Source organism: Mixophyes fleayi, chromosome 10 (genome assembly GCF_038048845.1).
Source record: "Mixophyes fleayi isolate aMixFle1 chromosome 10, aMixFle1.hap1, whole genome shotgun sequence".
Taxonomy (NCBI): domain Eukaryota; kingdom Metazoa; phylum Chordata; class Amphibia; order Anura; family Limnodynastidae; genus Mixophyes; species Mixophyes fleayi.
This window is the reverse complement of record NC_134411.1, coordinates 94,744,556-94,761,435: the sequence shown is the minus strand read 5'-3', so window position 1 is coordinate 94,761,435 and position 16,880 is coordinate 94,744,556. Positions and strand designations below refer to the sequence as shown.

General features: G+C 39.9%; 1 protein-coding gene across 1 annotated transcript; it reads left to right on the top strand.

Moving 5' to 3' along the window:
* The first annotated feature begins 10,245 nt into the window (after window positions 1-10,245).
* Window positions 10,246-14,601, top strand: PDCD5 (programmed cell death 5). Its single transcript, XM_075189207.1, has 6 exons — window positions 10,246-10,394; window positions 12,048-12,088; window positions 12,491-12,552; window positions 12,963-13,054; window positions 13,430-13,501; window positions 14,115-14,601. Exons 1-6 carry the CDS (start codon window positions 10,329-10,331, stop codon window positions 14,157-14,159), a joined length of 378 nt encoding a protein of 125 aa, XP_075045308.1. The 5' UTR covers window positions 10,246-10,328; the 3' UTR covers window positions 14,160-14,601.
* Window positions 14,602-16,880: the final 2,279 nt, after the last annotated feature.

Below are 16,880 nucleotides of genomic sequence, written 5' to 3'. Positions count from 1 at the left end.
ACATATCTGTCTCCATTACTGAAGTCATGTTGTCTTACCTGTCAGTCTTTCATTAAATCTTGGTCTCCATGAAAATGGCCACCTCCATAGGCATCAATACATGGACATAGGACACAGTTTCTGAACTGTGTCATCATGCCACAGATGGCGAAGCCAACCACGTCTTGTACTGGCTCAGCATCAGGGAGAATGCCAGACTCTTCAGGGAGTGAGGGAGATCACCCCTATTTCAGGGAGTCTCCCTGACATTCAGGGAGATTTGGCAAGTATGAATTGTTTCGTGTACACAAGATTTTACAGCAAGAATATCTACAAAAACCCCCTTAATATATATAATATAATAATACTTGGCAATGTTAAATATTATTTTTTATTAAGGCCTCATAAAGCCTTTGTTCAGCCATTTTTGTAACTCGCATAGAAATATTATTTGCTAAAAGAGATTATTCATTTTTCTGCTGATATGCAGTTGTACAAGATGTAAGCCCACGGCCTTGAGGTTAAGCTAACATAGATAACTGAATGTATCAAGATATGTGAACAATAGGTAGCTTCATTTTCAGCTCATAGTGTGGGAGCTGTGCCCATGACGTTGGACATGGCATACAGGAGATGAACCTCCAGCCCCCTTGAGATAAGAACAATAGACTCCTCTGTCCTCAGAAGGGGGAGAAAGTTAAACACCTCAAGAATACGTGAGAAAGTTAATCAGCAGTGCATCCCATAGATTATTGTATGTTTATGACGTAGGATTCATATATTCAGTAGACTATAAAAACTTGTATCTTTGTATCAATAAACAGAGAATATTCCTAGTATACAGAACTTGGTCTGTGTCAATTCTCTCCAGTAGATTGAAGCGCTTCCAGATATACTTGACACCACAGGCAAACTTGGATCAGAATTTTAGATCTAACAACATCTACAGAATAAAGAAACCATACAAATTATTATTGACAAATTTTATTTTGTCCGCAGTATTAATTCATAATAAATTATTCAACCAGACATTAAGTAATCATAACATTCAAAACCATCTTAAAAGCTTTGCTATAACAGCTCCTTTCTGTTCCTTTCAAGAAGGGTTTATCAACCTGTATTATATGTACCTCCACAGAAATGTAAAAGACATCTCAGCCTTGTGAACTTAAAAGAATGAAAGAGATTTTTCTGCAGCATTAAAATCACCATTATTTGCATTTTTTTTTTATAAAGGTGAGTTGTGGTATATTTTGCAAACATCAACCAGGTTTACAGCTGTTTATTGTGGGGAATATCAATGACATACTAGCATGAGCTGCCACTGTCATTCAAAAAAATAGGACTCGGGGACATAAAAGACCTCATTTAGAGTCAGACGCAAAGTCAGTTTTAGGCGCATCTAACCAAAAAACACTACCACGCATGTGCAGAAAGCACCAAATCCGCCTGCATCTTGGACGCAATTAACACTTGCGACAGCTTGCGACTCACTAAGGGAGAATGGGAGGAACGCGGAATTGTGAAGGCGTGACCATGTAAATACATCCTAGTCGCAGTGAAGCGCAGACGCAACACACGTCAAAACGGCTAAAGCTGTGGGGCAGGAATTAGGTGGCGCAAGCTTTAGCTAGCTGCAGGAACTGCTCGCACCTCAATAGGGTATTAAGAGTGGGACGCAACTGGGGTTACTTGCCACTCGTAATACCCTACCAAGCTGCGGCACACTCCCACTCCTACACTTCTTAAACGGACTTTGCGTCCGACTCTAAATGAGGTTCAAAGTGCGCCGATATTTAAAAAACGTCATAGTGATGATGGCAAGAGTAGGGATTTCCATTGGTCTTGTTTCTGTGATATAAGCAATGTTACTGGTAGGTTCCTCAGGGAATCATAGGCTGCATTCTCATTATTTTTGATTTGTCTACAAAACAAAAAAACAGTTGTCAGCGCTTATCCTTTACACTGCATATCTGTGTGTATCTAGCAAAATTAAAACATGAGGTATTAGTTCATATTTTGATCAAAACACTTAAGCCTGCATCCCAGCGTCAAGGGCACCTCATTATATGCAGGTCCTACACTGACCTATATGCTTAAAAACAACATTAAAGTGCAGTTAAAATCAGATGCACTCACCTTCCAGGTATATTATTATTATTATCATTTATTTGTTAGGCGCCACAAAGTTTCCGCAGCGCCGTACATAATACAAACAGGAGACCATACAGGGTGACATAGTACAGAGCAATAAACACAAAGTACCAATACTTCAGAACTCCGGGCAGACATATGAGCGAAGATGGAGTAGAAGAACAGGTATGGAGACAGGAGGGGAGAGGGGCCCTGCTCATACGAGCTCACATCCTAAGGGAGGGTGGACAAACAGGCACAGGAGGGAGCCATTAAAGTAAGGGAGAGAAAGGCGGGGCTGGTGGAGAGAGGGGAGAACGAGAGAAGGATGTTTGCGAAGGTGCAACAAGGTAAGGGTTAAGTGGATTGTTGGTAGGCTTTGAGGAACAGGTGAGTTTTGAGTGCCCGCTTGAAGGAGCACAGACTGGGTGAGAGACGGATGGAGCGAGGGAGGTCGTTCCAGTGGAGGGGAGCAGCTCGGGAGAAGTCTTGGATTCTGGAGTGGGAAGACGTGATCAGAGTGGAGGAGAGGCGACGGTCATTGGCCGAGCGCAGGGAGCGGGCAGGGGTGTGAATGTTGAGGAGGTTGGAGATATAGGGGGCAGTAGACTGGGAGAGGGCTTTGTAAGTGGTGGTGAGGAGCTTGAAAAGGATCCTGTAGGGGAAGGGGAGCCAGTGTAAGGCAAGGCAGAGAGGGGAGGCGGAGGAGGAGCGGCGTGAGAGGAAGATGAGTCGGGAAGCCGCATTGAGAACAGAACGAAGGGGGGCGAGGTGGGAGAGGGGGAGGCCAGTAAGGAGAAGGTTGCAGTAGTCGAGGCGGGAGATGATGAGAGCGTGTATGATGGTTTTGGTGGCATCTTGTGAGAGGAAGGGCCGGATGCGGGCAATGTTACGCAGCTGGAAGCGGCAGGTTTGGGCTAGAGATTGGATGTGCGGGACAAAGGAGAGAGAGGAGTCAAGGGTGACACCCAGGCAACGGAGCTGGGTGACAGAGGAGATGGTTGAATTATTAACCACGATGGAGAGGTTGTGGTGAGAGGGGAGCCTGGGGGGAGGGAAGACAATTAGTTCAGTTTTAGAGATATTAATTTTGAGAAAGCGCGAGGACATCCAGGAGGAGATGGCAGAGAGGCAGTCACATACACGAGAGAGGAGAGTGGGAGAGAGATCAGGAGAAGATACGTAGAGCTGAATGTCGTCAGCATAGAGGTGATACTGAAGACCGTAGGAGGAGATGAGAGTCCCGAGTGAGGAAGTGTAGAGCGAGAATAGTAGGGGGCCGAGAACAGAGCCCTGGGGGACTCCAACCGGGAGAGGGGAGGGGGTGGAGGCAGAGCCAGATGTGGAGACAGAGAAGGTGCGGTTGGCAAGATAAGAGCAGAACCAGGCGTGGACAGAACCAGAGAGGCCAAGAGAGAGAAGAGTTTGCAGAAGGAGGGGGTGATCCACAGTGTCAAAGGCCGCAGAGAGGTCGAGGAGGATGAGTATGGAGAAGTGACCCCTGGATTTGGCTGAGAGGAGGTCGTTGGTGACTTTGGCCAGGGCGGTTTCGGTAGAGTGGAGGGGGCGGTAGCCAGATTGGAGAGGGTCAAGGAGGAAATTGTCTGAGAGGTAATTGGTGAGACGACAGCAGACTATCCGCTCAAGTAATTTGGAGGCGTAGGGGAGAAGTGAGATGGGGCGATAGTTGGCGAGGGAGGTGGGGTCAAGATTAGGTTTTTTGAGGATAGGAGAGATGAGAGCATGTTTGAATGAGGAGGGTACAACACCTGAGGCGAGTGATAAGTTGAGTAGGTGTGCAAGGTAGGAGCAGGCAGTAGGAGAGGTATAGAGGTTTACATCTAGCAAGGACTGGCTTGTGAGTCACACCCAAATGTGCCTTAAATAGGGTTGATGGACAGCTGCTATGACAATAACAATAAGGCAATATTTTGAAACAAAACCAGAGCAAAAAAAACAGAGAAAACATTAATTTGTTTCACCACCCTAAGTAGAACCTGTTTAGTTTTAATTTGTCAGTAATTAAAGAATGTGTTGGCCAGCTAACTTTGTTGGGGTATCGGGGTTCACCGATACTTCTATCAATTACCTGCAATGTCAGTCAGATCTCCCTTGAATTTCAGTCGACTGGTGATCAGAAAAATACACAACACCTGTATGAAATAACGCTGAGTAATTCTGATTCTGTTCCAACCAGAGCTTACTTCAGACTATTTATACAGTAGAATATTAGGGGTATAGTAGTTTAACAACCAATTATAAGACAGTAAATTATTAGAGGTATAGAAGCTTGACAAACAAATAATAAGACAGCAAATTATTGAAATCAACAACAAGCTAATTATGCATACTCTGCATCTTTCTTATTTATGTTTTTATCTTCTCAGGCATTCTGCCATCAGTCTTTTTACTTTACATAGAACGGTACGTTTAGTTTTGCGCCCTTGGATTGTTCATGTTCTCCGAGAACATCTTGTTGTAACATTGTTGCAAGGCTTCAATCTTTTTCTTTTCTCATTCTGAGTAAAATATCTGCTAATTTCTTTTAAGGCTATAGCATATTATTTTCTAAAGCTTAGCACATGACAGATATTAAATCAATAATCATACATTTTCACCCTTACACTTGATCTTCACATAACAAATTACCTAGTTACTTAAAACTAAACATATCATCATCATCATTTATTTATATAGTGCCAGCATATTCTGTAGCGCTTTACAATTGGAAACAAACAGTAATAAAACAAAACTGGGTATTACATTCATACAGAGAGGTAAGAGGGCCCTGCTTGCAAGCTTACAATCTATTGGACAATGTTTTGATACACAAGGGTAAGTGTTACATCATATTGCATATTTGTCCAGCTAGAATGCAAAGGTTACAAAGTATTGAGTGGGCTGTATGCTCAGTCACACAACTATGTTGGTCAGAGGGTTGTTGTCTTGTGTTAGCTGTGTAGAGGGTGGTAATTGGGTAACCTAGGGAGATTAAGAGGGTGGTAGAGGAATATTATAAGCTTGTCTGAAAAGGTGGGTTTTCAGAGAAGGTTTGAAGACTAGAGGAAAGACTTATTGTGCGAGGGAGGGAATTCCACAAAGTGGGTGCAGCCCGAAAAAAGTCCTGTAACCGGGAATGGGAGGAAGTGATGAGAGTGGAAGAGAGACGTAGGTCTTGTGCAGAACGGAGGGGTCGAGTTGGGAGATATTTTGAGCCAAAACATATCTTAAAAGACAGCTAGACCAAATATCTGTTTACCTCAAACCTAAAAAATACTTTGGTTGGTAAAACTCACAGCAAGATATGATGCTCTTCAGTCTTTGGGGCAGATTCAATTTGACATCAGTTGATGCGATGTTTTTTTGAAACAGGGTGCAGAGTCGCCTCAGAGATTTTACAGAAAGCTCCACTCATTTTCCCTCGTGTCCCATAGAGAGGCTAAGGAAAATGAGCAGATATTTTTGTACCGTATTAACCGGCAAGGTGCTCAGCCGGACATCAAGGCTATTTCCGGGGACACCATGCGGCTAATTTAATTTCCCCTTTATATCTTTTTAAGCACTGAATTCTTATAAAATAGAAAGAAAAAAAAAAAAAACCAGAGCAATGCATTTACATTATTACACTTTTTAATCCTATTTTATAAAGCACAGAGCCGTGCACTTTGATAAAACTCAGTATTAGAGCTCCTAGTTAACTGAGCCGGTTATTGCAAAACTGACTTAAAGTAGACCTACAAATTAGCCATTATGCAGCCTATCCTTTGGCTAGGAACCAGTGACATCTAAGGTACTGCCTGACTTCCAAGTGAATATGTAGGCTACATTCTTATGAACAGTTGTTCAGAACACAAAATGGCCACCTCCGCAGGTGAGTGCGTCTGGGTGTGTAGGTAACAGTTCCACATTAATACCCCATTCATACTGCACCAAAATCCCGGGTTTTTGCCGGGGCGAGCTCAAACGACCCGGGTCTTGGTACAGTATGAATGGTACAAGTCAAAAATCCCGGGTCTAAAAACCCGGGTCTTCAACCCGGGATTTATCGAGGGGTAATTCCCGGGTCAGACCCGGGTTGCCTGCACTATGAATGGTGCAACCCGGGTTTTTCAACCCGGGTTGCACAGAAAACAAGCTGATTGGCTGTCTGCCTGTCTCTGGAGGATTTGGCATTTCTCATTCATTTTATGCTTGCCAAAAAGAGGCCATTAATTTTCCATCTAGAAGTCTAGTCTTTTGGGGTAATCATTGAAATATGCAATGCCTAGCTTTAAAAGCTCCTACAACCTTCCCTTAAATATATGTTTCCCAGTCTCTTTATGCCTTTCAGAAAGCCCTCCTAGACTAGTACGACTAAATATATAAGCCAATTGGAGGTATCCTTTATTTATTATTGTATTATTGTATTATTATATTGTGTATCACCATTTTTCAGCCAACGAAAACTGCTCTGGTGATGACTCCCACAAATTGCCAGGGCACAGACTTCTGCAGTATGAATGGGGTCAACCCGGGAAATTCCCGGGTCCAAGGTGCAGTATGAATGGTGTTTCTGAGCTGGGACGCTCCGAGCCCCGGCAAAAACCCGGCTTAAAAAACCCAGGATATTGCCGGGGTGGTAGTATGAAAGCAGTATTAGTTAGTATTTCAACTTATCACTTCCACTTGCATAAATAGGGAGTTCATATGTACACTTATAAAACAATGTAGTTTCATTTATCTTAGTTTCGTTTCCTTAAGTTCAAATTTATGACTCTGAATGTGCAAAACAAATTACAGCTCCTAGTTTCAAAAATGAAAGTGAAATTCTGATAGTTTGCTATGGGCACACCGCCTTTTCTGCAAAATTACCCGTAGAGCAGTTTACCTAAATTTCCCACAATGCAGCACATTATAACCAATGAAAACAGTAGGTCATAGAATGTTTTCAATTTCAATATTGTAACGACCTTACCACACCCTTCTTACACAACTTTTACATCATTATATTGCATTATGATATGATTCAACATATATATACAAAGTTACATTCCTCTGTAATAAATTTATAATGATAATTGGAATTACAAATAGACCAAAGTCTGTTTAAAAGTCAATTTCACATGATAGCAACTTTTTTTTCACACTTAAGTAATGTTCAGCTATACTTCACTTTAACTTCACAAATAACTACCTTTATTTTTTACCTGTAACATGTAATTCTATTATAGTGGTCTGTTCTAACGCAAAACCTGGTGAATGGTTTTAAATGAATAACAAAGACATTGAGAGACTTGCTGGAAACCCTATTTAGAATCCCAGCTTTAGCTTACAGTCACTTTGTCTTCCCCTGTCCTAGACTTCAAAATAAATTGTAGTTGTAGTTTAGCTGGAAATGTATGCCTAATAAATTAGGCATACATCACTGCGTAAATAAAAAAAAGTATGCTCTATATAATTAAATGATAAATAATTAAGCCCTTCTACTTGATTAAAGATGCCCATTCACAATACGGTTTTCACTGCCAATTAAGCAGGTTTAAACCTAATTGGCCACAAAAAGATCACTGATCAGAAGCTATCAGATATCGATGTGATTGGACGGTAAATCTGGTAGGGCATTGACATCCTCTGATTGTCCATTGTCCAATCATTCTAATGGTGCCAACCACTTCAGTGATCTTCAGTAGTCTTTACTTGGAAGTTTTGAGCAATAATTTTCAGATAATAGGAGTACACCTGACCTTAAAAGCAATAACAGTTCTTTACTTAGGATTAGTTACTTCCAAGGTTCACCAATACTTGGAGCAGTTGTAATCTCAGAGCTGTATTTCCACAGGGTCAATATGTGCAAAGGTGGAACACTACATCAAGACCAAAGATCAAACACCAAGAGTGCTATCCTTCTATTTTGAAGTACCTTCATACAGTACAGGCCAAACTTTACCCTAAAATTATGTCTCCGGATTAAGTCACAAAGGAGCAAATTGCTGTGTACTCGGGACCAATCTCTCCAATGAAACATAGCTCAGTTAGTTAAATTCCCTATAGAGAGTAACATACTTTTGGTGGAAAACAAAACCCTAACAATACCTTACAAGTAAATAACCTACGTCCCTAAGGGGCCAGGTTTGCCATCCATCAGTGAATTTACTACTAGTAAAATATAGGTAAAATTTTCACCTGTCAGTAACAATCAGGCTGATCTACAGTACTACATACTCTGTTTTAACATTATGTAAGGTGTTACTTCCTTACTAACAACCCCCAAACCTTCTTTTCTTGATGTCATTGCTTCTAAGCTTAGTTTAGTAACTCTGAAATACAATGTGTCAGTAAAAACTGCTAGCCGTCAGTACATTTTTGGAAAATTTGCTGGTGAAAAACAGTTTCAGTGGTTGGTAACCCTACTAAAAACATACCTGCAGTTACAAAGGGTGAAGAAAATAATAGTCTTTCACCACACAGGTTTTAATAATAATAATAATAATAATAATAATAATAATACAAGATTCAACATACCCACAACTGATGTTTGGTGCATGATTTTACACGGTGGGTTCTATGTTAATTAAGGGTGTGTTTGGGGCAGATTTGAGATGTGGTTGGGTGGATCGGGTCATTTTGTCTTAATTACAGCAGTAATGCCATCAAACTATATGTTTCAATGATTGGATCAAACCATAAGATACACATGAACATTAAATCATGAAACAGTATCAGTAAAATAATAAAAGTGTTTGAGTAAATGTTAGGTATGGTGTTATTGCTTCTTGGCCTTTTGATCAAGTGTAATATCTGTTCTAAGAGGGCTTAGTAACCCGTCTAATAATCAGCAGACTGCATTTATCTACTGGCCTACAGTAGATAAATGTGCCCCTGGAGTAGCCACTGGGATGCCTAAAAATTACTGGCTGGGCAGGAAAATGTTTGTAATCCAACCCAAGGCCTAAGTAGGTAAGTATACTATATTAATTGTTTAGTATAGCTCAATCTGATCACTAGTGTAATACAGACTGCCAGGGCTGGTATACAAGGCAGTCAGTGTAGGGGTTAGCATAGTGATATCAATGGTAGCAACATATGTTCCTGTATGTATGCTACTGTATAGAGAGCATTGATGTATTAAAAAAGCCTTTAATATAAATTGATTGTGTATGTGACACCATCCAGATCAGTGAGACGATTAGTTAACTGGAAGACTTTTCCAAAGTACTGGGTAGTGAACAGACCCCCCCACCTAAAAACTCCATTCAATGCCACACACACCCGTCGTTGATGCAGGACCAAGGGGCATCTGTCATTTCCCATATGTCCTGGAATCGGGACAAAAGCCCTGATACGATGGATGGAGGACAAATCGGGACTGTCCTACATAATTTAGTAAGTATGTTTATGTCCCTTGAGGAGATCGGGACAAATGAATTGAGCGCTGCTTCACAGAAAGGGGCATGGTCACACTGTATCAGGGGGTGCCCTTCTTTTGTAGGCATGCCCATTGCTTCCAAGACACTAAGTGGGCCCATATACAGTGGTATGCCATGCCGCCATTTCTCCTATTGCTTTGTTTGTAAAACGATCACATTCCAATTACTCACATTTTCCATACCAACAGTTTGACCACTGTGTGTGTATGTTGGCATATCTCCCAACTTTTTAAGTTGGGGAATCAGGAAAACATGCACGCTGAGTCAAAGGCATGCTTGTGCACTGTCAAAGCGCGTTACTACATCTGCCCCCCGACCCCACCCCGAAAAATACCCTCTGAATATTGGGCACATCAGCGGCATGTGCATGTAACACCCTAAATAAAATAAAGGATACTAAGATCTAAGCAAATCGGTACAGTTGGGAGGTGTGAAGGTATATGCAGGTGTGTATGTATATATATATATATATATATATATATATAGCACAATTCAAGAAGACTCAGATGATTTGAGCACAGTAAACATTGGTATTTAAGGTAATATTAAACCTGTTACATCACATATACGTTGAGGACATTTAGCAACTACTTGGCCTATACTTGGCATACTGGTTTCTATGGTAACAGGAACCGTAATCGATCACTAGGGCCGATCCCGTTGAGCTGTGTTATCCGGCTCTATTAGTAATGTCTGTGCTCACAGTTAGTGTGATACGAGCGACGTAACGTGACGCGGTGACGTCACACGGAGACGGTAACGGGTGGGAGGCCGTGGGCTTTTTTGGGGTGTCAGTAGGTTCGGGCGATAATGGCGGACCCGGAGCTGGAAGCTATACGACAGCAGCGGATGGCAGAGCTGCAGGGCAGACAGGGGGTAAGCTGGCAGCACCCAGTGACATGTGACAGCTGTGCCCCCAGCCTGTGGTACTGGGGATGTATGTCTGTATATGGGGAGGGTACATATCCCCTTGTCCTCCAGCATGCACACACTGCCGGTGGTAGTAATGGAGTGTTACATGTGCTATATACACACTCTGTGGGTGATGGAGTATCATACCTCACCATGTGTCACAGTACAGACATAATGGCTGTACACTGGGGTATGTGAGGTGTCGCATCTCCCCATGTATCATAAAATATATATATATATATATATATATATATATATATATATATATATATATATATATATGGGATTATAGATGAACTTGGTTATGTGTAGTATATATAGTGGGATGAGTGGGAGATGTATACTGGGATGATGTGCGGGCTGGTACACTGGAATTTTTTTGTTTGGGGTGGTAATATATTATTGGATTAGTGGGGATATCTAATGTGCTGTGGCAGGAGCAGGGTTTGATGTAATAAGGTATATAAAGATATAGTATGGTATATGGGGGTTATAGATGGATATAGTATGGCATATGGGGGTTATAGATGGATATAGTATGGCATATGGGGGTTATAGATGGATATAGTATGGCATATGGGGGTTATAGATGGATATAGTATGGCATATGGGGGTTATAGATGGATATAGTATGGCATATGGGGGTTATAGATGGATATAGTATGGCATATGGGGGTTATAGATGGATATAGTATGGCATATGGGGGTTATAGATGGATATAGTATGGCATATGGGGGTTATAGATGGATATAGTATGGCATAAGGGGGTTATAGATGGATATAGTATGGCATAAGGGGGTTATAGATGGATATAGTATGGCATATGGGGGTTATAGATGGATATAGTATGGCATATGGGGGTTATAGTATGCAATATGGAGGCTATAGATGGATATAGTATGCAATATGGAGGCTATAGATGGATATAGTATGCAATATGGGGGTTATAGATGGATATAGTATGCAATATGGGGGTTATAGATGGATATAGTATGCAATATGGAGGCTATAGATGGATATAGTATGCAATATGGGGGTTATAGATGGATATAGTATGCAATATGGGGGTTATAGATGGATATAGTATGCAATATGGGGGTTATAGATGGATATAGTGTGGTATATGGGGGATATAGTGCGGTATATGTGGGGTATATGGGGGAAATATATGGGCCTATTGAAATGTTTTCTCTGGGCTGCAGAGAGGTGTTGACATGATGGGATGTGGCCCACTCCTTACGGTCATGTTCCCATCTCAATGGGTCTATTGACAGCCAATAAAGAGGCTATTTACACTTTATATCACATATTTTCCAAATGTCCCTTTTTATGTTTCTAAATCCCGGTTTTCAGCTATTTATGTCCCTATGTACAACCATGTCTCGCATGCTTGTACCTATGACTGTCAGTAAATGCTTGCTACAGGAATGGCCAGTGGAATAATTGGGAGGTTGGGTATCACAGCAAATGTATTTATGCTGGTGGATTAAAAGATTAGTGGAAAGATTCTTGGTCCTGTGAGTGTTATCTGGGGGGTCCTTTTGTTTTATCAGCTGAGACGGACTACAGCCGCTTACCAGAACTATATGTAATCCTTGTCTCCTTTCTGATTCTAGGATGCTGGGAATGAGCAGGGTCAGCAAGAAGCTAAACAAAGGTACAATATTGTGTGTAAGACTATGTGATTATTTACTAACAATTAATTATATAGATGAGATATTGTAGCAGAAGTGCTAAAATGTTACAAACGTCTGATTATGTGTGCTGGGTGTTCTCATTAGCCAATGTGGCACTATTTAGTTTTTCGGGGTGTAATGTTAACAAAATTACCTACTACTAGGCTGGAAATCCAGGCTGAGGATCAGAGTGCAAGGCATAAGAGTACCAGGAATCGGATTGCCTGTAATCTATAGGAAAATACAACGTGTGGCATCTGGGTTCATAAGGAAATGTTAATACCCTGGTGCACAATGCAGTTTTAAGCCTAATGGTGGAACACTTTTAATTCCATATTCCTCTGGTAATATTGGGTTTTCATTATCCTGTTCTTTAATTCCAGGGAGGAGGATATGAGAAACAGCATTTTATCTCAGGTTTTGGGACAAGCTGCTCGGGCAAGGTGTGAGTATCCTATGATCTGTGGTGGGTCTAGTCACCTACAGGTAACTGTGACAAATAGGTGTTGTTGCCCATAGCAACCAATCAGACCTTTTATTTCACTTTGTCATTTTTATAGTAGTTCACAATCTAGTTGCTATGGGTGACACCACCTTGTCTACACCGTGACCTGTGGAACGTTTTTTTGTCTACTGATATGTGTATTATTATTGATCAAATACAGTTCTCTGTGTGAATATATATATATATATATATATATATATATATATATATATATATATATATATATATATATATATATATTATATATATAGATTTATATATATATATATATATATATATATATATATATATAGATTTCTTGACAAAAACTGTTCTACTGTATATCTTATAAATCATTTTCTGTTAAACAGTGAATAATCTGGCACTTGTGAAGCCTGAAAAAGCCAAAGCAGTTGAAAATTACCTTATACAGATGGCAAGATATGGACAACTAGGTGGCAAGGTTAGTGTGCGTTATTTACCTCTATGTAACGTACCCAATAACACCCGGCGGGCAGGCTTTGTGTGCGATGCGCAGGGAACCACAGTGTCCATGACTTGGATCCCGTCGTAGACCGGAATCATTTTGCGTAGATCCCTACCACCGCTGTGTCCTTGTGTCCTATTTTTATCACTTTCTCCATGTATAGTGAAAAGAAAATATTAATAATTTAAAAAGGGCAAAATTAATATAAATGCATTTCACTGTATTTGGTCAGATCACCAATATATAAAATAAAATACCCCAGTCCGTAGGCGGCTTCCGACAACGTGTGTGGAGCTCGTGAGATCTGCAGCTGTAAATCCGCGTCGGGTAACACTTTATCTGTCTCCACAGATATCTGAACAGGGGCTCATCGAAATTTTGGAGAAAGTGAGTCAGCAGATGGAGAAGAAGACGACTGTGAAGGTAAGATGGGATATTACTGCTGTAGTATCAAACCGTTGCCTCTGCCTCGCCTTTATCCCTGCAGTGGGACAAACACGGGGTGCTAGGGTGCACCCCCAAAGCTTCGTCCGGTGGTGTCAGTTTGCCCTTTTTTTTTTTTTTTTGCATGTAGTTACATTTTTACAACAGGACAGACTTGAGCAATGCTATATTAACTATTTCTTTATTAAAATGCACATGTTGCCTTCACACGGTAGAGGCAGCCATGTTGTGGGCGGAGCCTAATAGTTCACTAGGAACTAGTGCCATCACCGATATAATAGATTGTATATTCATGAATACTGGTTCAGGTAACACAGTGGCCGCATCCACCTTGTGTGAAGGGGACAAGTAGTCTTTAAAAATGTACCTGTTATGTTGGATATTAACACACAAACCATTGCTTAGGGAATTTAGCTATAGCACCGTGCCCTATGAAAAGAAATCCAAATGAATCCAATCTAACCTCATATGTATTTTATGGGGAAGAAAAACACTATTTATTATGTTTTATAAACCTGTTTGGTCCCTGCCAAGGTACAACTGTTATTCTTAACATCCATGTGATAATTGACAATAAAACTGCTTCTTCCAGTTTAACAGAAGAAAAGTGATGGACTCCGATGAGGAAGACGACTGACGGAGAAGTAGAGATGCTGGGAGCACTTGTCTTACAATGCATGCATTGTCCATGAATGGCACTGATTAAATTATACTTACCTGATAAAGACACATGGATTTTATGTTAAGTTGTTTTTTGTTTTTATCTGAGCAGCCAGAGGCCTTCAGCTCTTTAATTTCTAGTCTGCTGATGGTCGCAGGGAGACCGGACAATGCCCCGGTGTTCAGCCAACAAATACGGTTACGTTTCAATTGGAACCTCGTCTGCCGCTGCTCAGCAGGAAGATTCGCCCCTTTTGATAGTAAATAATGTGAGCTGGCCATCTTCTGGGAAATCATTAATGAACGATCAGACACAACCATGAAAAGCTTTTGTACAAGAATTGTTAATGTGCACAGTGCATTGTTACAGGATTGTGCCATTATATATTGGATAAAATAAAGATTTCTTTTGTGTTGTACTAGTGTAACTTTCACTTGTTCTTCATGGGTATTCTAAAGCACGTTTCCACTTAAATTCATATAAAATGTTCTGGGACCAAGTTCATCTATATATACACCCCAGTGTCCTCCATTAGGATAAATGGGAGGGGGGCTTTTTCAAAATTCAGGGTGGAAAAATTGTTTTAATGGTTCATTTTGTGTATGCGCTCAAAGCAAAATTTGAGGTTAGTCACAGCATTTCCAATAAACTAGATTGCTACTAGTAAATCTTTTTATTCTACAAGTAAATTAAAATCCCCATATGTTATTGAACCACCAAAAGGAGAATACATTCACATTTGATTTTTTTTTTCCCCAGTATTAATACGGTCCTCCAAAACACTAGTGACGCGTTTCTCCTCTGGCTTCATCAGGAAAATGCTGCATTGTATATAAAGAGTCTCTATAAACAGCTTAAACAATTTTTTGGCTTTATCGTTAAAGTAGATTAAAATAAACTAAGTACACTACCTATAAACATAAAAATGTATGTAAATTAATAAATAGCAGCTTGTATAGGTCACTTAAATAAACTGGCTGAAAAATTTAAATGACTGCTTAGATTACAAGAGTGAATTTTGAGAAAAAATGTATATAACTATCTTTACTTTTCAATAAATGCTAATCAGCGAGTAGGCTGCTGCGTTAATTAAATAGCTAAACAGAATATGTGCAAAATCCATGGCATTGTAGACCAATGAGATCTAATTAAATAGACATTTATATACAGGAAGAGATGCTTATTTAATTTTGAATAATTTGCAACATCTATCCCCAACATGCTGTGGCCCTGTGTAAATAAATTACACAGTATTACAAAAATGATCTGTTTCTCCTTAAGGTCTTTTCGCATTAATTTAAAAACAGTTTAAACTGATTACAACCAAATGGGCACCAGCAATTGATTATAGTAATAGGATTGGAAATCCAATCATGCAATGAGGTTCATTAAATGCTTTTAATCTTTAAAATAATTATACGATCAACACATTATATGTAAAATATATAGTGAAACCCAACAGCTTTTGCTGACTAATTATTATTTGAAAGAGTTTACAAAAATCCTTTTGATTCTAAACTCTTCAATAAATTGTATGATATCCTCCCCCCTGTTAAATGTGTAGAAATGGTTCCTTAGGCCATAGCATGTCACAACTGAATGGGGTATTATACAATGTAAGCATAGTGATGGTTAGTGTTAATAATTTTCTTCTGTTTGTTAAATTGATTCCACCCTTAATGATGGGATATTTGGAAAATTGATTTTCAATATTTAATATGGTGATGGAATTCTATAGTCTTGGCATTATATATTTTTTTCTTGTTGGTTTAACAAATACCCATTCAAGGGAAAATACAAGGAATCATGGGGAAATTGAAATAAAATAAAATCAGCTTCCATAAGAGATACTGTAGCTATATTTGTAACAAATACATTTCCATCAGCGGTAGCTTTAAGGGAAGCTATAAACTGATGAGAATCAGCATAATGCTGACAATATTACTAAATTCTTTACCAGATTACATTGTAATGGAGATAATATGTATATGATTTACAATTTGGTAGGTAGACTTTAAAGCAGTTTATTAAAAATAAGGGTCAATTTTCTTATCAGGACAGTGTAGGTAAATAAAAATAAACATTTAATATGTTTACACATATGTAAATTAAAACTTTAATATAATGTACAAAAAAAAAAAGGGTATTCTACAGTCCAAAAAGATCTTTATAAAATTAACATTTCATAGGGTATGAGAACCCAATTTTTGTCACCCTTAATGTGTACCTAGCAGTAAACTAGCCCATCAGATCTTTAAAGACCTCAGTTAAGAGCAGACTTTATTTGAAAGAGCAAAAATCTGGATGGACCCATAGCCACATCCCTGCAACCCACATTCAAAAAAAAAAAAAAAAACTTGCCCAATGGCTGCTTAGAGTGGAATTAAAGCCCAAAATGTATGTTGCATATGGGGAAACTGTATTGTCCGGTATTTCCTTGAGGATCAGATCCACAGAAAATAAATTGGGCAGCACAGTGGCCTAGTGGTTAGCACTTCTGCCTCACAGCACTGGGGTCATGAGTTCAATTCCCGACCATGGCCTTATCTGTGTGGAGTTTGTATGTTCTCCCTGTGTTTGCGTGGGTTTCCGCCGGGTGCTCCGGTTTCCTCCCACACTCCAAAAACATACTGGTAGGTTAATTGGCCGCTATCAAAAATTGACCCTAGTCTGTCCCTCTCTGTCTGTCTGTCTCTG